The sequence below is a fragment of the Mytilus galloprovincialis genome, chromosome 4, assembly GCF_965363235.1.
Source record: "Mytilus galloprovincialis chromosome 4, xbMytGall1.hap1.1, whole genome shotgun sequence".
Taxonomy (NCBI): domain Eukaryota; kingdom Metazoa; phylum Mollusca; class Bivalvia; order Mytilida; family Mytilidae; genus Mytilus; species Mytilus galloprovincialis.
Genome location: NC_134841.1, coordinates 49,247,357 through 49,270,641, shown reverse-complemented (window position 1 = coordinate 49,270,641; position 23,285 = coordinate 49,247,357). Strand labels below are relative to the sequence as shown.

The following is a 23,285-nucleotide window of genomic DNA, read 5'->3' as shown; positions in this document are numbered from 1 at the left end:
AAGGAAACTGACTTGCTCTACCTTCATCAACTTTCCAAAACAAATAACATTGGTAATAGCTAAGGGAAATAATCCAACTATAGAAAATGTATGCACACGAAAGGATAAGATCATTCCATATCGATACTTTCACTTTCGTCAATAATGCCTGCGCACCCTACAAGGCAATATAACTCCAGTATACTGTTAGGTTAAGATGATTTAAAGATGAAAAAAAAATAACCCAATAAATTTATTTTGTAAATTTCCCCTATTTGATTTACAAAATCATATGCTGTTTAACCCTGTGATATCAAAATTTGGAATCGCCCAAATATGGATTTACAACACATGTGTCAAACTTGATACCTGGAAACCTGACATAATATCCTTTCAATTAGATACGATGTGATGTTTTAGAGTAACTTAAACGAAAGAAACCATTCGAGATGGGTAAAACATCAGCATTTGTCAAATTTTCTCTGTTTGGTTTAGCCATGATCTCTCTGACACTCTGGAAGAATAATAAAGTCATTAAAGATGAGATAGACTGGAACACAAGCAGTAAGTACATATGTATTGCTATGGAATAACAGTTAAGGTATATATTTTGTACAAAATCATATTCTGTTTGAAATCTAAAAGCAGATATTTTGGAAATAATGAGTAAGAAACATCAAGTTTTGGAATATTACACAGTTCTAGGTCTTCACCCCTTCAAATCTCTGCATGACACTTACATTCAGTCATGTCAAATTGAAGTGCAGAAACTAAAGAGACTAATACTTTAGTATGAATTAAAAACCTTACAATTTTAGGATATTCCTTTGATGGGGTATAAGATCTCAATTCAATACATATCTGCAACACATTAAATTATACTGTTATATGCATAACAAATAAATAGATGAACTTGAATTATTTAGATTGAAAGTACATGTAGTAATCCATATTTTGAAACATGATGGGACTAATAGACATGTTTCAGACCCAGGTATATGTTGCTTCGATATTCATTTATAATATTAATATACTTTCCAGATTTTTTTTTTTTTTGAAAAATTTCAGTTGACAAAATTTGTTTCCAATATTTTTTTAGGAATGTTAGGGATCTGATAAAATTTAAAATCGTCTATGAGTAGGTAAAATCTCAATTGGAACAATTAATTCTCCTTTGCAATATAAGAAAGACATACAATAGAATATTAAACATGCATTAAAGTATGTTTTAATACTAAAAGTTATCAATTTGCATTTTGGTTACTTGAAACATATGTATGGGTCATGTATATGAAAAATTCAAACCAACAACATCATGAACATGTACAAGTTAAGCTGTAAAAATATTATAGGGTTATTGCATGAATATTGGGGAATATTGTCCCGAGTAGAATTTTATATTGCACGAGCTTGCGAGTGCAATATATGTTCTACGAGGGACAATATTCCCCAATATTCATGCAATAACCCTTTTATTGTATAGCAATATAATATTTAAAAGTAAAAATTGGTTTAAACTAAGATTTTGTCGTTGATGACGTCATGAATTTTGAAAATTTATTGCACTAGTGCAATATTAGAATTTATTGCACGCTAACTTTTGGTTACTTTCTGTGGGAAATATTATATTGCTATACAATAAAAGGAGATATTGTATGATTGCCAATGAGACATCTATTCAACAAAGTTCAAATGAAGTGGATGTAAGCAATTATACTGGCAACTGACTTACTGTACAAATGTATGTGCATGCCTTTGAAATTTGTTTACTTCAATGCTTCACCTTTTCCCTAAATGAACAAGTTGTTTTAATAGCTTTAAGACTAGTGTTTTAATTATACATGCAGTTGAAATTGAAATAATTTCCAGCTCCTTTTTACTTAATATTATCAACATTAACAGTGGCTGATTCAGAACTTTTCATAGGGGGTTGGGGGTGGGATCCCACTGACTGATCTAATGACTGAATTAAGTAAGCGGTAAATTTAAGGTCATTGGAATTCGATAGGAAAGGGACCTTGTCCAGATCAGTAACATGTCTTCAAATTTAAAAAAAGCATATAGGAAGCAATCACTGCTCGTTTCTGCAAAGTACCCATAAATTGTGTTTGACTTTGATTTACAGTGTATGTTATCATTTAATAAGATTAAAAGCATAACAAAAAGTTATTGCTATTCAGCTATGAACGTAAATTTACAGTTCTGTATTTGTCTATATATACCTATATTTGGCATTGAATAACATCTTGTTTTTCTCTGTCAGACTGTTTATGACATCTTTAATTTACTCTTAAGCCATTGTATAATGTACATGTACTGATTGATATTTTTTTCTTGGATGCCTAATTTTTCTATGTTTTTTGTGACATTTTAGCTTTTAGCTATAACACCCAAATTAGATGGAGGTCTAGCATCAACACTGCCTCAGCTTGTAAAATTGCTTTTGGGCTTGGAAAATTCTTCTCTATATTAAAGCCAACAGGATCAAACTTAATTTTTTGTAAATTCATACAGTCTTCAGGCTTGTGGATTCAAAATTTTATTGTGAAGACTGACATGTTTAACCCTGCCACATTTTGTATGCGGCTATCCTTAGTCTAGAGGTTGTAATTCTGTACTTGTCATTGGTAATTGTATAAAATCATATTTGTTTTTTCCGTCATTGTTTTGTAATTAAAACAGGCAATTAGTTTTCTATTTGATTAATTTGTTACTTATTTGTTATGCAGGAACCTTGTATAGTTTGCTTTGGGGTATGGGTTTTGCATATTGCTAAAGGCTGCGGGATGACCTATAATTTCTAACTTTTATATACAAGATATACATGATATATATGTCCTTGGTCTTTGATGTTAATTTGTCTAATTGGCAATCAAACCACATCTTCTTATTTTTATATTCTCAATGGCTGTACATGTTGTCATGATTAATGAGGTTTATTAAAGTCAAGTCAATTAACTCAATTTGTTCCTTAAAGGTCTATCAGCTAATGATTTTATATTTAAATTGAATTAAAATTAAATTCTCCAAGACAGCTTGCGTGTGCAGGTTATTCCACTGCCATATTTAACCTGTTATTTGCATACTTCACAAATTATTATAACTACATTAATATTCATCTAGTAAGATATTTTGTGAAATTAGTAATTTAGGGTTACCTGTGTCTATATTATTTTAATACATTCTTGTTTTCTGTTTTATGTTTGTATTTTTTGTAGTCTATTATTGACAGATGTACATTGCTTTTACTTTACATACTTCGTTTTATGTCTTTTCTGTTAGTTTTTTGCATATTAAGAAGTGCATTTTGGAGTCCCATTTTATGTATGAAGGAAAATAAATGTTGTAATATTATTATTGAGTAATATGACTTTTGATCTGTCCTTTAAATCTGATATGCTTGTACATCGTACATGTAAACTTCAATGAAATAAAGGAGTTATTTATATTATAAGTCGGGACATTTTAGTCTCATCATGTTTGTGATTGGTGTTTAAATTGTCAATGTATAATTGTCATATAAATTTAACAATAAGATAATGTAAATTTTCCATTTTGGTAATAATTGAGGTATTTTATTTTATATTACAAAAACAAAAATCATAAGTTTGAATATATTACAATGTCATGAATGTTACAAATGTACAATGATTTTAAATATGAAGAAGAAAATTTTGTAGAAAGGATAATTTTAGCATCAGGTTATTTACTATGATGCAGGTTTGCTTTACCCAGATTCTGCCAGAATAATATCTATCTTAAGTTTGTATGCTCCCACCATATGCAGCAGGGGCATTCAGTGTTACCTTTACCATCTGTCTTTCCTTCCTTCTGTCCATCATTTCTAGTTTCAAAGCATTCAGGTCTCCAGAAACATTTTTCTTTTACTTTTTATAAGGTTTTGTACATTGTATTATAAACAACACATTGTTTTTAAACATTTCTTTCCTCTGTTAAAATATATTATTTTTAAACTTTATCATGCTTATATTATAAGAGAACACAGAGGGAATAGCAATTTTAGATATGAAATTTTTGAAGTGATCAAAGCAGGGAACAAAAATACAACTCTCCTGCTGACTTCTGACAAACTTATTTTAACTAGGACCAAACATATCATCAACTGAAATGCAGGGTTTCCTTTTTTTTTAATTGCTTGAAGTAAGCTCTTTCAGTTCTGAAAATGTGTGAAATATTTGCCACGTGACATTTAACAATTTACAATCAACTCATCTTACAGTTGTATAATTTGGATGGATTTGATGAGAAGTAACATTTTAGTTAGATAGAAATTTTGCAAAGATTTATGATAATGCAATATTTGGTAGCTTTGTCTATGGGAGCTTTAAGTGACATCCAGATGTTTAAATCTTTTTGCTCAAAAAGTTAGCAGAACAAAATTTCAAGCTACTTGTCCATGCACCTGGAAACTTTAAGCAGCGACAGACACAAAATAGTGACCATGTATGACAAGGTACATGTATCCAGGGTTGTTTTTTTGTACCTGGGCACATAGTTGATCAAATGCAGTAGTTTATTTTATTATATATATTTATTGAATTTATTAACATAGAATTAGTATTTCTGTTGGTTTTGAAATAATGAATTATTACATAATGTTGTGAGATCAAATCTAAAGGACATGCATTACAGGCTGAATGACTTCTTAGATGTCACAGCTGCAGACTGTTAGCTCATTTCTTATATGACATGTATATTCAAGACTGTATTTGTCTTAATTGTATATTGTATTTATTTACTTGAAGGCATTAAACATCAATAGAACCATTTCTGCTCACTTTACCAGAAGTTTACATGGATATTTTCTTTTAAAGTTATCTATGTGTTTTAATTGATTTTTGAACATTTTGATCTGATCGATAGGGTCGTAAAGCTGAAAATTGTATTTTAACTAGCATATGATAAAGTACTCCTAAATACAATGTACTTATAAAACCACCAGACTTGATTTAGTGACTAGTCACAGAAATTTTAAACCAATTAAATCAGTATTATATATAGACATGATAGATGCTCTGTGAATGATTAGGCTCTAAGACATGTGCATTGTATTATATAAAGATTGCTTCTCTCCTGTGACAGTCCTGTCATTTATGATATAGAATAATATGATGTTTATGAAATTCGATGTCAAAGTTTTTTAGAAAATATTTATGGTTTTTGAAGGCAGTTGATCTGGAGGCCCTTTTCGATGTCTTAGAAGTAAAAAATATTATAAATGTGTTTTTTTGTTTTTTTTTAATTTTAAAAACTGATTTTAAATTTTGTACAAAAATGGAAATCTGAATTTTGTTTAACTTGTGATAGATTCTACGTGTGCATCATCAACAAATAATTATCATCAAATGCATGTACCAGTAATTTAAATAATCTATCAAACATGATTATATAAATTTAGTAGATCGTAATGACATCCTGCTTGAAACTGATGAAGTTTGTTGTTGAAAATGACCACATCTCTCTATCTTATATTCAATATTGTTTTGTCACTAAGTGATCTATCAAGCGGTCATATGATTTTAATTTAGCATGGGGCTACATGTGATTAAATGATCATTCTTAACTGTCTTCGTCCTCTTCACAAGTGAAATATTACTGTGTAATAATAGATTATTATTTTTGACTTGATGAATACCAGACTATAACTTTACTGTCCAGAAGTAGTAATTTTGACTTGATACTTTCAACCTCACTAATTTTACTTGAAACATTTCATCAATACATTTCCTAAATGTGTTGTTTTGCTGAGATACAAATGTGCAGTAGGTTCACTTAAACCAAGCTTACACAATTTAATATTAAATGTAAATAGAAACTAGGCATAAATGTTTCACTTCTCTGATCTATCTAAAGAGCTAAATAATTAGTATATCCTCTGTCTAGGTTGCCTGACTTGAGACATTATGGCGCATGAACTGATGATATGTGTAACTAGTTTAACACATAACTTATAATCCCCCTTTAATCTCAGCTAGAGGCAACCTGTTAGTCCTAAATTTTGGTGTAAAGATTACTGTGCAAAATTTCTGATATTAGGGTCTTAATATAAGGACAACATTGGATTAAGTATCTGTAGGTGCTAAGCAAAATGTGATGCAAATGTTCAATCTGTGATCTCACATTTGTTGAAATGCATGAATGTATATCAAAGAAGGCATCAGCAAAATCAGGAGATCATTAGTGTTTAACATTCGATACTTAGTTTTTGATAGATTTATGAACGTTACCATGTCTATGGTAATCTCCCTTTAGTAAATTTATATGGCTCTATCATGTGTTAATTATTGATTGCATCACTGCTACTGAACAAAAAGAAGATAATTATTTTAAACTATACTTAGCAGAATCATTGTCTTTGTAATAAAACTCATCACCACAAGTAGGTTTATTTTCTGCAACTGATTTTCATCTAGCTCTTTGATAACATTTTATCTTTTATAAGGGCTTCAAGCAGTGAATTAAATGACAAAATTATGCCTTTTCAGGATGATTAAAACAATATTTTTGTCTAACCGTATTTGAGATTCCGTTAAACCAGATAATGTTTTTAGTAGGGTTTTTAATGATAAAAAAAAAAAAAAAATCTGGTCTTTAAAATTAGAAATTTGATAAATGCTGTCATAAAATGTCATTACTGATTATAAAAAGAAAGTGATTGATATGTTGTTGTATGTTTGTACAAAGAATTAATCGATCATAATCTTTAGTTAAAACATCTGATGTAATCTGTTTAAGATTTCATTTTATTTTTTTTTTAATTTTCTGGATTGAATTGTAATATAATAATCTTGAAAAATAACATCTATTATTATAAAATCAATATTAAAGAAGAAAGGTGTACTTTAGTGTTTATCATTCAAACATGTCTAAGTTATATGAGAAATAAATGTGATTTGCATAGGTGGACAAAAACGTACAAATGTATATATATCTTGCAGTTGCATAAAAGGGCCCATCCATACAGTGATACAGCTTTAAAAAACTCAAAGATTGGAGGATTATAGTTTTATTACCTCAGAAATTCCGTTTTGTCTACAAAAGACTCATCTGACAATGATGCTCCAAAAAATAAAAAGAAATTAAAGAACAAAGTTGAAAAGCATTGGAGCAAACATTCTGACAGTTTTTCCAAATAAAGCTTAGAGATAATTTTTGTGGACTTATATGATTTATAATATGAATATTGATAAAAGACCCCTATCTTTTGTTGACCATAAGTTTTGTTGTTTTTCTCATTGACATATATACCCCATATCATTGTGTGGGTCATCAATATTAGAAATCATTTATCTTTGTTGTGTAACAATAAAAAAATGTCTTCCATAAAAGAGAATTTCTATCTGAAGTTACGTGTAGTTGCTATTACATGTACAATAAATAATTCTATGGATATAATTAATGATCTTCTTTTTCTTTTTCCCAATAGTTTAAAATATAGACCCCGTTCACACTAGCATTTGTTTTTAAACGATCTAATTTGAATCGATCTAAATAAAACCAGTTGGCGTTCACATTAATCATAACGATCTCTATCGGTCTAAACCAATCCACTGCGTTCACACTACAATTAAAAACGCAATCGATCTAACCTTTTTACCCGTAAAACTGTAAACATTGTGTATAAATAGAACTGATTTATTAAATTCATCTATTGATACTCTGACACACACACTTGAAAAAAAATGGATAAAGTTATTGTTTCTTCTGAATCAGAAGTTAACATTTTGGTACAGGTGTTATTGCCGTTTTCTTTAATTTTGAAAAAAAATATCTGTAGTAACGAAGTTACAACACGACAAACTGAAAATATTGCGGTTCCTGAAAAGAAAAAAAAAGTCATCATAAGAAAAAAAGACACAGATTTCCCAAATCTATGCGATGGCAAAGACAAAATGTTTTCAGTTTGTTTTCAATGTCTGTAAACAGAGAAATATGGGTTAAACAACGAACCTCTGAGATAGTTTTGGCGCTGTACATGCGCATACATTATTTTCGATTCAATCGTACTAGTTTAAACCGATCTCTGCGTTCACATTTAAAGTAAGATCGGTTTACTTTAGATCGATTCAAACTAAACTACCTCTTTTGGTGTTTTAGTTTAGACTGATTGAAGATCGATTCAAAGCGTTCACATTGGCCCTTAAATCGATCTAAAGTGAACCGGTCTAGTTTAAATCGATAAAAATGTCCTAGTGTGAATGGGGTCTAAGATTCCAAAATAATGATTTTGACAAATACAGCATTTGCATAAAGTTTATATCAACTGTTAAAAAAAGAACATAGGGGTAAAATTCAAGTGTGGACTATTATTTAAAAAACGGTATAAATAGAGGAAATTGGACATGGGTCATATTTGTAAAGAATGATGAGCTCTGTCTAACGACTCTTTCCTTCAAAACTTTGCTGATTTCTTATAGGAGTTGCTGCCCTTTAAAAATAGTTTTATATGTAGACTTGTATAATAGTGAAAACAATGGTAAGAGAAAGTTTGTTTACCGGTAGGCAAAAACTAAAGAAGAAGAGAGAAACTGTAAACAGAAAATTTTTATCAGTCATACAAGAACAAGAAAAAAGAGATTTTTGTTATGAATTATATTCTAGTCTTTAATGTTAAAGATGCACATTGACCTAGGTGAGCACTGAGTTTGCTATTATACATTTTGTTTCACAAGTTTTATTTTTTGTCCAGATATTTGTAGTTAGCTTCAAAGAAATCAATTTTTAAATTATTATCTTGTGTATTTTTACTTCGGTCATCATAGCAACAAATAAACAACTGAAGAAAAATTTTTTTCAAACAATTACTTCTAAACACATGGTTTAAAACTCAACCTTAAACATCTTTGTTTAATACACTTTTTTTAATGTGTTATTTTTTTAATTCTATTGCAAATAATTGGCAATAATGTAGACCTTTATGTTCGTGCATGTCTTGAATGATTATTGAGATAATATGCTCTATTTTGTTGGGCACAGTTCTGTTGCATCCCAGAATTCAGGTTAATTGGTGCTAGACATTGTCAGGAAACCCACTCATGTTTCTTTAGGATGACATTTTAAGTTTAAATGTCATTTCTATTGGTTTGATATTTACCAGATAAATGTATACTTTAAATGTATTGATTTTGTAATATGTACATTTGTATTTAAGAGCTGTATTTAAGTATTTGACATCATAATGCTGTCATAGTATTCATTGTTTAGACTATAGTCTAATAGTGAAATATCATATAATATAAGATGTTACGTAAACGTAGATAAGGAAGCAACTCCGGCAATAAGTTGATGGTGCACCCAATTGTTTTCTTCATCAATTTCTGTATTATACAATTCGATTGGTGGGAAATTATGACATTATTAGTTAGATTTCTAAACAATTATAATACATTTGTTTTTTTCAAACATCTGTGTACTTCACTGCACAGGTGTGGCTTGATCTGACATTATCTAATGCAGAATATTTCTCCAACTGGTGTTCAAGGGCCATCTTGATCTTGCAGTGTCAGCTTTTGCCTCAATGTTTTTGCAATAAAGGAACATCTACTATAGACAAGTTTTGAATCAATCTAAATATAGACATTTTGTTAATGAATTTGATAGAGAAAATAGACAATCTTAACAATTAAATTGCATATTCCAAATCATAAAGATGGGGACCGTATACTTTGCACACAGATATAAACATTTTATAGGGTTTAAGTTCAGATACTCAATTTATCAGATACTTGCAAATACTTCTTCCTCTCTCTTTTAGTCAGTAATTGTATATAGATATTTTAAACTGTTTAAAAAAAATCTGGAAAATTAGGTGTTTATAAATGGGGACCAATTTCGTATCAAATTGTAGTGTTCTTGTCCTGGTATGCATGTAATATTTGCCACTGGATATTAATCATCAATCCTTTGTCTTTATTTATCAAGTGTCAGTTATTGATTAACTGGTGTTTGATTTAACTCCATAGAGCATATGTTGATCAACAAACAAAAAATAAAACCCTGTTTAATTTTCTTATTTGAACAAATGACATAATTTTCTTATTTGAACAAATGACATGACTTTAATTGAAATGAGAAGATAAACTTTTAGTGATATTTATAAATGTAGTACAAGATCCTTTCTAAATACGGGAAATGTTATTTTAGGTATATATACATACCCCTTTAAATGGTTTTACACTAGAAATTTTTGGGGCCTTTTATAGCTTGCTGTTTGGTGTGAGCCAAGGCTCTGTGTTGAAGGCCATACTTTGACCTATAATGGTTTACTTTTATAAATTGTTATTTAGATGGAGAGTTGTCTCATTGGCACTCATACCACATCTTCTTATTATATGCATGTGAAATCAATAGTTTAATTTAGTGCTTGTATTTTACAGAACAATTGAGGCACCTGACATCACTCCCGAACTGTACACCAAGGGCCATAACTCAGTTTCCACATGGAATGTTTACACAAGAACAGCGTGTGCATGGAGCAGTAGTTATTAACATCCTTATAGCAGTCTATATGTTTTTGGGTTTTGCAATCATCTGTGATGACTACTTTGTACCTTCTTTAGAAATCATGTGTGATGGTAGGTTTATTGCGTTTTTCATTCATTCATCTTTTATACATACACTGAAAGTTTTTTAAGGAACCCAATAAAATTAAGCCCTATTTATTTTGCCAGGTTGAATGTAGACATGCATCTCACAAAAGTAAGTGTGCTGAAGAATCATCTCAACAAGCAAGATTCTGTGATTCATTGAAAATATTTATGCATTTGTATTGCAAAGTTACCAAGTTCTATTCTATGCTTGATATAGTCCTTTTTTTATCGATGTTTTTGTCTTTCCTCTACATAGTCATTAGGCTGATTTTAGAGGTGAAATAGCTGTCCAAAATTTGTTAAGATTTGTGATAATGTCAGATTAAGGGAATCACTAATAGCAAGTCAAAAGAGTTTGGTATGCAGTTGTAATAGCATTGGCATATATATATCTTATACCTGAAGGATATTTGGTCATATGTCTTCAGTCATGGTTCATTGACTCAGGAACTTTTGCATGGTTTCTATGTTGTTTATTAGATCACCACTTACTATAGGTCAATGATATTTGGTATGAAGCTGTTTATTAGATCACCACTTACTATAGGTCAATGATATTAGGTATGAAGCTGTTTATTAGATCACCACTTACTATAGGTCAATGATATTAGGTATGAAGCTGTTTATTAGATCACCACTTACTATAGGTCAATGATATTAGGTATGAAGCTGTTTATTAGATCACCACTTACTATAGGTCAATGATATTAGGTATGAAGCTGTTTATTAGATCACCACTTACTATAGGTCAATGATATTAGGTATGAAGCTGTTTATTAGATCACCACTTACTATAGGTCAATGATATTAGGTATGAAGCTGTTTATTAGATCACCACTTACTATAGGTCAATGATATTAGGTATGAAGCTGTTTATTAGATCACCACTTACTATAGGTCAATGATATTAGGTATGAAGCTGTTTATTAGATCACCACTTACTATAGGTCAATGATATTAGGTATGAAGCTGTTTATTAGATCACCACTTACTATAGGTCAATGATATTTGGTATGAAGCTGTTTATTAGATCACCACTTACTATAGGTCAATGATATTTGGTATGAAGCTGTTTATGCATTGTCATATTTTATCTCAAGGTAGATTAATGACCCTGCACCTTAATCATGGTTTCTTTGACTTTTAATATTTTGTATAGTTTACATGTTTAAATCTTGCTGTTTTTATTTCAACATTTGCATATTTACTGTAAAAATTAAATACAATCAAGACTTATTTATTTCTGTATAAAAAAAAACAGTTTATATTAAACTTATTAGTTATAGATATAAAATTGTTTAAATGTCATAAATCTGCATTTTATCCTTGAAATTTTTAGTTTTTTTGATAGAAAATGGTACAAATGGCATTTGTTATTCACATCTGCTGTATGACAAGTAAAATATTAACATCATCATTCATTACCCAATCCAAATGGTTCAACAGATTTATCATAATATGAATGGATTTTTTTTCTGTTAGAAAAAACCAAAGTTTCTAAGGATGATTGTGGAAAAAGATATTGCGTTTTTATACTTATCTTTATTTTGCACTTGTGGTTAAGTGATATTAAGAAAATGTGCTGTGTTTTAGGGCAGTTTCATTGACTTTTATATTTGTACTGTGAGAAACACATGAAATATCATTTCCCTTCATCGGATATTTAGTGCAAACAATTGATTTCATTTGTCAATTCCACCATAAAATAAACAACAATTTTGGGATATAGATCAATTTGAATAACTTACCCTTAAAAATAAAATCATCAAGCTTAATATCATGCATAAACTTAGTTTTATGAATTTAGTAACTTATTATATTGCCTTTTAAACAAGGGAACATATGTCTGTTGCTGATTATTTTACTGAGTTAATAAATACAACAGAAGTATAGTTTTGTGTTGCAGTAGCAAACACATTGACTCTGCAGCCAGTTCTTAATATTATAATGAATTAAACATTTCACAACACAACTACTAGAATTCTGGCATTGCATCTTTTTTATTGATCTTGATGGAAATAGACATCTAAATTTATTTCACTTTTTCCTATGAATCAAATTTATTGTTTCCCTTTTTTACCTTTTAGGAAATTGTGTTTTTTATCCCGTCTGCTTTAAAACATGATTTATCAAAAGAAACAACTTTTATTTCTTTTTCCATGTTAAACTGGACCCCTGTTGTGTTCACTTATCGCTACACTGACAACAGGTATGGCCTAAATCCCGTGGGATTTAATAATTCGACGAGACTAGTACATCATGGGCTATGTTTAATTATTTATTATACTGATATCAAAGAAAAGAAAAATTAGCACATTTATTACCCTACTGAGTTTTTAAGGGAACAAAAGATACCGGCTCAGTTTGTAAAGAACATGTTAACACGCTCGTTGGTCATTTATCTGCGCTACTACCATGAGGTTAATTAACAAATACTTGTTTATTTTGCGGCATCACAGTATTAACATTTGAGGTCAATTTCCTATCACTTTAATTGGCCAATTTTATTAGCGAATCGTTGAATTTGTAAGACTCGTCCAATTAATGCCAATGTGACAATAGCTCCAACCCATTTTTTCGGTGTGAAGCTATAGATAGAACGGTGGACCAGTTTATTTCCATGTATGCTATCAGGCAAATGATTAAAACAAGCAGTGGATTGACCTGATGAGGTTATGTATCCAATCAGATACTTTCCACCTTTAATGTAAGAAAATGACCAATGAAGCACTCCTTTTACAACATAGGCGAGACTTGTGCTAGGGTCATCATGTCACGCTTTTTGTTAGTTTATCCTAAAGTTACATTATTATTCATAATAGTATGTTTTTCTGGTATCTATTTCAATATAATTCTTATATGATTTGCATATTAGGGAATACGTTGATATGATTGGTCGAGAGAACCTCTGGTAGTTGATCTTAGTGTTGGTTATTTTTTAGATAGACGACGATGACCAAACTTCTTTTCGTAACCAATTTAAAAAGATGGCGGCAATAATAACACCGACGTTAACAAATTATTTATTATCATTGCACGTTAATTGTTAAAAATAATACACAAACCAACATTTGTTTGAATAATAGGAGTTTTTTCAGTTATAACAGTTTATCAAATAGCAAATTTCATTGAGTACATATTTTTTTTTATTATTTTTATTAACCAACAAATATATTCATGCGCCAGGCCTATTCAATGACATAAATAAACAATTTAAGTGTGATAGAGGTAACGAGTGTTGAAAATATATATTCCTTATCTCCAATTTTAAAGAATTATGAGAATAAAACGCCTTTTTAAAGGAATTTATTGATGTATAAACTGGACCAAGTCACTCACAAACATATTATAAAAGTCCCTAAAAGATTAAGCGCCTTTTTAAAGGAATTTATTGGTGTATAAACTGAACCATTTGTGGACCAAGTTACTCACAAACATATCATAAAAGTCCTTATTTGTTTGTGAGTGAATTGGTCAAGTTTATACACCAATAAATTCCTTTAAAAAGGCATTTAATCCTATATTAACTTTGTTATTTTATTTGACATTTGCCAAATAGATTGAACCTTAGTTTCAATAGAATAACAAAACAAGTATCCAGTAGCAATTTCTGTACATCAGAACTATAAACTATACAGTAAAAGGTATAACTATATGTAAAAGCTATAACTATACAGTAAAAGGTATAACTATATGTAAAAGCTATAACTATACAGTAAAAGGTATAACTATACAGTAAAAGCTATTAACTATACAGTAAAAGCTAAAACTAAACAGTAAAAGCTATAAACTATACAGTGAAAGGTATAACTATACAGTAAAAGGTATAACTATACAGTAAAAGCTATAACTATACAGTAAAGGCTAAAACTAAACAGTAAAAGCTAAAACTAAACAGTAAAAGCTATAACTATACAGTAAAATGGATTTCTGTACATCAGAGCTATAACTATACAGTAAAATGGATTTCTGTACATCAGAGCTATAACTATACAATAAAATGGATTTCTGTACATCAGAGCTATAACTATACAGTAAAATGGATTGCTATAACTATACAGAAAAATGGATTTCTATAATGCTTATAGTTGTATTGAACAATCCATGCTTTAATGAATGGCATCTACATGTACATCTGCTGTACATGTAAATTTGTGCTAATATAACATTGAAATAAGCTATTGTAAGGATACAAACATGCAAGAATGACAATTGCATAGTGTCATAATCTTTAAAGAACAGCAGTTATTGAAGATGGCAAATTATGTATCAATTGTACTCAAATTGTAAAAAAGCTATATACTGCTTATACAGCTAAGAAAATATATAAGAAATATGTTGGTATGAAAGCCTTGAATTCTGTTAATTGAAATGTCAGTATCCTCACAATACAATGTTTAATTGGAACAATTGAATAAATCTTAAACTCTCTTATGATTGTATGTTATTCTGTAAGGATTTTTTTTTATTGCATTAAATCCAGCTTACAAGGATAATTAATGGAAGAGGATAAACTATATGATGAGTGAACTTTAAGATGTATTTTTATTATTTTATATTGTCATCACATCAGAAAAAACAATGGCACTTTTCATCAAACTTATATATAAATATACAATAAATAATACTAACAATGACATCATTATCAATTTTCAAAGTGACTCAGAGGTCATAGGTCTAGGTCAAACATATGTATTAATGAATTGCAAAGCTACTACAAGTTTTAAAATGTGTCCTATGGTCTTGTCTGCCAACCAACATGGCTTAAAATAGAACATAAAGGTAAAATGCTGCTTTGCAAGTTTTGACTATAACATCTTGAAACCATTTATATCTGACTTGAATTATGTATCTCCCTCATGCAAAGTTCTGATTCCTTGCCCGGCTTTAGCTATACTTTTTTGTCCTTTTTGGTTTTTAGCTCCTTGTCGTTACCACAGCAGGACACAAAGATGCTATAGTCTTTTAGTTAGATCTAATATGTCATATTGTGAGTCATTTATTGTAAACTAACTAATTTTCTTGAATTTCACGATTAGAAAAATAACCATATATAAATTGTCTTGAATAAGTAAAACTGGGATCTCTTGTCTTTAAAAAACATCAGATAAACTTAAAATTCACGAAATTAAATTGCCGCGAAGTAGACTAGAAAGGGCAAAATGCAAAATAAATTAACCACGAAAATAAGTTGTTTACAGCTTTAACAGAACAGACATAGCACCAACTTTTTTTTATATAAAATATATGTTATGATCAAATTATTTATTATTTCTTTTATTTTGTAGTTCTCCATATACAGTCAGATGTTGCAGGAGCCACTCTAATGGCAGCAGGCAGCTCTGCACCAGAACTAGCTACTGCTGTTATAGCTGTCTTCATTGCTAAAGTGAGTTCTATTTTTAGAGGACTAAGGGGGAAGAGAATATTTATACAAAAATTTCTGTAATAAATTTATGAATAAAAGAGAATTGAAACTGGGAATGTTTCAAAGAGACAACAACCTGACCAAAGAGCAGAAAACAGTTCAAAGCCACCAATGGGTCTTCTAAGCAGCAAGAGTATTCCTCACCCAGAGGCAGTCAAAAGCAGCCCTTAAACAACAATGTTAACTAGTTCAGTAAAACAGACACCACTTTAAACTCGGGAACATACACAATTTTAAAAAAACTAAAAAAAAGCACTCTAGACTAGCAAATGCTAAGGGTTCCTGACTTTTGGCTGGTTAAACATGTTTTGTAAGATCTTCCTGGTAAAGAAATCAGAAATTTTGAATATCTGGCTGGACAGATGCATTGTTTTTGCAAATAGGAAAATTATTTTAGTTTTTTCTGAATTTATTATTTTTCTTGATATTTCATAGATATTTTTGTAACCCCATATAATATCAATGAAGATTTGATAATAAGGATTTAGATTTATGTCCAAATACAAATACATCTGATTTTTCCAGAGTATATATTTTTCAATTTAATATTTTTACATTTAAGGAAGGCTGTAATAGATTTTCTCCTGCTATGATAATAAATTTGACTTGATAAAAAAGTGATGTACCGTAATTGAAGACTCAGCCAACATCTGTCTCTGTCATCAAATTGTAATCGAGAAACTTTTAATATTACAAAAAAATCTATATCATGTAATAACTTATTTTTTTATCTTGTATAGACAGCAAAGAAAAGAGCAATCATCTTATTTACAACGTAAACAGAATTTGTTTGTTGTAGTTTAAACTTTATAAAAAAAACTATTGACATCATGAAGTTTAAGTCAAGAATAAATCTTCAAAGCTGGCATTTTTTTTATCAATTAGATAACATAAAAGGGGAAGACAGATTGTACTGTATTGCTGTGCAAAATAAAATTAAAGCTGCTGCCCTCTTAATTTTTATTAGGAAAATTTTACTGAAATTATGATAAAAGGTTGAAACTTGTAAATGATCTAATGATTTTTATATCTCTTTATTTTGATAACATAGAACGACCAATTATTTTGTTTACATACAAACACCTCAGTTGAAGTTAAGTTTTTTAATTATATGTCAGTTGCTGCCTATTCTAGAGGGGACGTGAATCAGATGTGGATACTTAAAAATTCCAAAGATCTTTTAGAGTACATACAATCTAACTCTCTTTCATTTTGTAACAGTATTAAAACATTTGACTTTTCTACTCTTTACACTAGTATTCCACATTCCAAACTAAGAGACAAATTGAAAGAGTTGGTATTGCTTTGCTTTATAAAAAAGACTGGCCAACGTAGATACAAGTATCTTGTCTTAGGGAGGGATAAATCCTACTTTGTAAAGGACCACTCTGATTCAAACAAAAAATTCTCTGACACTGATATTATCAAGATGCTTGATTCCTTGATTGACAACATATTTGTTACGTTCGGAGGACATGCCTTTCAACAGACTGTCGGCATTCCAATGGGAACAAACTGTGCCCCTCTACTTGCCGACTTGTTTCTTTATTATTATGAGGCTGACTTCATGCTGGAACTTCTTAGGAAGAAAGATAAGAAGTTAGCAATATCGTTTAACTCTACTTTCCGCTATATAGATGATGTTATTTCACTAAATAATTCAAAATTTGGTGACTATGTGGAACACATCTATCCCATCGAGCTAGAGATAAAGGATACCACAGATACAGTTAAGTCGGCCTCATATCTTGACTTACATCTAGCAATTGACAATGAGGGTCAGTTGAAAACAAAACTTTACGACAAAAGAGATGATTTCAGCTTTTCAATTGTGAACTTTCCATTTCTAAGTAGCAACATTCCAGCAGCACCTGCATATGGGGTATATATCTCCCAATTGATACAATATTCCCGTGCTTGCATTTCCTATCATGATTTTCTTGATAGAGGGTTGCTGCTTACAAGGAAGCTATTTAACCAAGAGTTCCAAATGGTGAAGTAGAAATCATCCCTTCGTAAATTTTACGGACGCCATCACGAGTTGGTTGACCGTTATGGAATAACCGTTTCACAAATGATATCGGATATGTTCCTTACGTCGTAACTACAATCCCATTCCCTTTCATGAATGTGACCTATTGCATTAGACCATTTACTGGATTTGTTATCACATAAGCAACACGACGGGTGCCACATGTGGAGCAGGATCTGCTTACCCTTCCAGAGCACCTGAGATCACCCCTAGTTTTTTGGGGGGTTCGTGTTGTTTATTCTTTAGTTTTTCTATGTTGTGTCATGTGTGCTGTTTTTTGTGTGTCTTTTTCATTTTTAGCCATGGCGTTGTCAGTTTGTTTTAGATTTATGAGTTTGACTGTCCCTTTGATATCTTTCATCCCTCTTTTTGATCTCTCTCTATCAAGTTTACTGCAGATTTTTCGGGAAATTAGTATTTTAAGAATATCATTGTCAAAATAAAATTGTCTCTCTCTCTATCATGTTTACTGCAGATTTTTCCTGAAATCAGTATTTTAAGAATATTTTCAACATAAAATTGTCCACGCAACAGCACATTTATGACTGTTAAATCATTAACATGTTCCCTAAATAATCTTGATTTTACAGCAGTTATTTGACAAAGTCAGCTGTTGTCAGGCTGTAATTCTCACTAATTTGGATTGACTTTGACAGGGATTAACTGGATGTTTCTTCTTTAATTAGATCCTAAGCTACAAAAAATCAATTGGCCATCCTGTCATAGGATCAAAGATTGAAAATACTTGCAGAAATAATTACATGATGGTGACAAGTGTAGTAGTGAATGTTAAAAAAAATAAGTAAAAACATAAATTTTCATTCAGAAGGATTTTTTTTTTCACATTTTCATACAAAGCTTTTGAATTAATGTATTTTAAGCTGTTTTTAATCACTAACAAGATATTCAAATGCTATAAAAGTGAGGAGATATGGTATGATAGCCAGGAAGACAAGTATTTATAAAAAAAATAAACCGGTCACAATTTTTCCTATGGTCCCTTGCAAATAATTGTGTCTATCAAAATTCAAATTAATCCTATTCTGTTTGAAAGAGCCATATACAATTAGCCAGACTCACTTGATTTGAAATGGATCCATCTGTTTATTACATTGTTTGAACAGTCCATCTAAGTATTGACAGAAACATAGATTGAGCTGCAATCAAACGACATTAACAGTGTTGAAGTCAATACTACTGTCCCTAGAGCAATCTATTTATAACACAATGTCCTATTTATAAGAAACCAAGAATTCAGACAAATAGATGTGCTGAAAATATCCATCAATATAAAAATAAGAGTTGTAAGTAAGCATGTCAGTTCCTTGGGAACTTCTCTGCCTCTTATACAAAGTCCAATGCTCTGAAGTGTGTACATACATAACTGGCGGCCTCTGTGGCCCAGTGGTCTAAGTGGTCAAACTACTATATCACTTACCTTTCAACACTGAGGTTGTGAGTTTGAAACCCACATGTGCACATGCAGGTGCAATGGACTCTAAAATTGATAAGGATGGTCAGTTTTTCTACTGATGGTCAGTGGTTCTCACTGGCTTCCTTTATCACTAAAAATTGACCACCATGAAAAAACTACATTAGTGTGTTAAAAGCCAATCAACAATCAGTCATAAATAGATAAATTAATAACTGCTGAAACTTAGATTGATAAATTAATAACTGCTGAAACTTAAATTGATAAATAAATAACTGCTGAATCATGGTTGCATTTCATAAAAAACTGGACATTAAAACCGATTGATAATGCCTGGTGACTTTTTATTATTGCAGAGTTATAGATAAAATGAATATCAATGAAAAAGTTGAATACATATTATAGCAAACTTTTCAACCATGTTCCCTTTTTGCTGGATATGTACAGTGATTTTGTAGAGAAAAATTGCTAAAAAAAAGAAGATAATTTGGTGTGAAAAACAGTTAATTTTTGTCGAGCCTTCGACTTTAGTCGAAAAAGCGAGTCATAGCGATCCTACATTCTGTCGGCGGCGGCGGCGGCGGCGGCGTCGTCTCTGTTCACTCTTTGGTTAAAGTTTTTGAAATTTTAATAACTTCCTTTACTATCCTGGATTTCTACCAAAATTGGACAGAAGCTTGTTTATGTTTATAAGATAGTATCCAGAAGTAAATTTTGTAAAGATAAAATTCCATTTTTGTCGAGCCTTCGACTTTAGTTGAAAAAGCGAGACTAAGCGATCCTACATTCCGTCTTCGGCGGTGTCGGCGTCCACAAATATTCACTCTGTGGTTCAAGTTTTTGAAATTTTAATAACTTTCTTAAACCATACTGGATTTCTACCAAACTTGGACAGAAACTTGTTTATGATCATAAGATCATAGTAGTCAATTTTTTTTTAAATTTTATTTCCAGTAGTAAATTTTGTGAAAATAAAATTCCATTTTTTCTGTATTTTACTTATAAATGGACTTAGTTTTTCAGCGGGAAAACATTACATTCACTCTGTGGTAAAGTTTTTAAAATTTTAAAAACTTTCTTAAACTATCCTGGATTTGTACCAAACTTGGACAGAGGCTTTTAAAATTTTAATAACTTTCTTAAACTATCCTGGATTTGTACCAAATCTGTACAGAAGCTTGTTTATGATCATAAGATAGTATCCAGAAGTAAATTTTGTAAAAATAGTATTCCAATTTTCTGTAATTTACTTAGAAATGGACTTAGTTTTTCTTCCAGTTAACAGTACATACAGTCTGCAGTTAAAGTTTTTAAAACATTTTTAAGATTCTTAAAGTATCCTGGATTTATACCAAACATGGACAGAAGCTTCTGACAATAAAAAGATAGTATCAATGATTTTTTTCATCATTTTTGTTGAGTGTGTGATTAACAGCAAAAGTAGGCAAGACACTGGGTTCCGCGGAACCCTCACAAATTTTTACATAATTATGTTACTAAAACCTTATTTTTGATTGTATATTTCAGGATGATATAGGACTTGGGACTGTTGTTGGTTCAGCTGTTTATAATGTGATGTTTGTTATCAGTATTTGTGCATTATTTGCTGGAATGGTAAGAATTTAAAAAGTTGGTGTGAGAAATGTATTTCAGTAGGCAAACTTTATATTTCTAGAACATCAATAACTACCCCATGGTCTAGTCATCCTAGTTTTTTGGAGCCTTTAAGTTAATTTGTGTTGAGCAAATTCAATACTGATGAACCCTTGATAACCCAATGTAAGATGCATGTGCATACCAACAAGAAATTTCATCAGTTGACTTTGGTAAATGTTATGAATCTTTGAACTTAAGAATCTGGTAATAATTTGGTTGCCCAGTAAAAATGTGTGCTTTGTGAGTATGTGAGGTTCTTTTATTTCCAATATTATAAATAGTAGATCATGTGATATTCATTACTTTTATTTTGATTTTTTATGTGGATACCTTGAAATCTTGAAAATCCTAGATTTTGAAAAAAAAAAACTTCCATGTATTCATGCAAAAAAATGTTAAGATTTTGGCAGTCATTGATAAGGTAAAAGTCTGAAACTTCAAATAAATGAATCAACATTTTTGTCCACAAAAAAAAAGTATTATCTAATATATTTAAAATAAAAAAAAGAAGATAAAGCTAAAAATAGAAATCCATACCAGAATTCACAGTGTAAATGAATCTGAGATAAATGTCTTACAGCATGCACTATTAGAATTACGCAACTGCTTGTTTCAGTTAAAATCTGTAAATAAAAAATTGTGGAATAAAGTTGTTTAAAATAGAAATGATTTTAATGAACTAAAATTACTACTCATCATCAATTGACACTGCTGCTTTCAATTTATAACACAATAATTACAGTGAGAAACTTTAACTGGAAAATAAATTATGAATGAATCCAGTTTAATCATTTAAGGTTTCTCTTGACAGTGGCAGTAAATCACATGTTAAAATTTCATACCAGTAAAAGTCTAAACAGTTTTTGTCTCCTTTAATTTGGTATGAAATGATTAGTGTAATTGAAACATATTTGTTTCTTATAGAGTCAAAATATTTACTTGTTAAGAAGGTGCACACATGAGTATTACATGTACATTTATAATTTAATGCAATTTATTCACATTTTTAAAGTCTCTTTTCTTGGTTCATGTACATGAAATACAATAATATAATTTTAAACATACATATATAGTCAATAAACATCATCATGTATATTAATACCAACCAGCTTTTAGACGCTTATGATGCACTATCATTTATGTACGAAATATTATATTGATAAATTTAAAAATCTTATTAAGAGGTTTAAATCTTCTAGATTGTTTGTCTTTATACCTTTTGTGTTTAATAATGTGAAATTAAAGGTGAAAGTATCTAAACAAAATTATTAACATTAAGAGTGACATATTGTTGAAATATTGTCATTTATTGAAACAGTATGCTTTTGATGTCTTGATTTTTTTTAGTTTTATTCTATTCATATAACACAGAATTGTTTTCTTTTTATTTTATATCATCAATATGTTTAAAAGAATAAGCTTCATATTGAAATTAAAGTAGCTACTGTAAAGCAGTTTCAGTTTCTTCAATTTTTTGGGGCTTGTTAATTTTAAATAATTTTTCTTGTCATGAGGCAGGGAAAATACATCTGTTTTAAATATGATAATAGTTTAACATATTCATATTTTTTGCTATAAATTTAAAAAAAGTACTAAGCAGGTAAAGTTTTTTCTTTAAACAATGTTTGGTAGGGTTGGACACAAAGTGCAAATTTTAGTAATTGTAAATGCCACATGTGGAGTCAGAATCTGCTTACCCTTCCAGAAAACCTGAGATCACCCCCAGTTTTTGGTTGAGTTTATTTTTTGCTCAGTCCTTAGTTTTTTTATGTTGTGTTTTATGTACTATTGTTTGTCTATTGGTCTTTTTCTTTTTTAGCCATGGTGTTGTCTGTTTATTTTCAACATATGAGTTTGAATGTCCATCTGCTATTTGCAACTCTTTCAAAGAGGCTTGGAAAAGAGGGTATCTTTTCTGTGTTATGAACTCCTCCTACAACTTGATCCAAAGCCTTTAAAACCTTATAGAATCTGTGTATATGTATTAAAAGACGTACACTTCGCTATGTATTCCCTCATTATAACATGTGCATGCAGCCTTGATTGATCTCTAAATATGTAGTTTTTGATAAAAAATAGTGTAGTGTATATTATACATTATTTTAAGTTGTTTATTATTCATTGAATCAGAAAAATTGTTTGTTAACC

General features: G+C 30.1%; 1 protein-coding gene across 1 annotated transcript in view; it reads left to right on the top strand.

Moving 5' to 3' along the window:
• The first annotated feature begins 50 nt into the window (after positions 1-50).
• Positions 51-23,285, top strand: part of LOC143072337 (sodium/potassium/calcium exchanger 5-like) — a 42,604-nt gene continuing 19,369 nt past the window's right edge. Inside the window, exons 1-4 of the mRNA XM_076247232.1 lie at positions 51-543; positions 10,377-10,574; positions 15,878-15,978; positions 21,009-21,095. Coding sequence (XP_076103347.1) covers positions 429-543; positions 10,377-10,574; positions 15,878-15,978; positions 21,009-21,095 — 501 coding nt within the window. The 5' untranslated portion in view covers positions 51-428. The remainder of the gene's footprint in view (positions 544-10,376; positions 10,575-15,877; positions 15,979-21,008; positions 21,096-23,285) is intronic.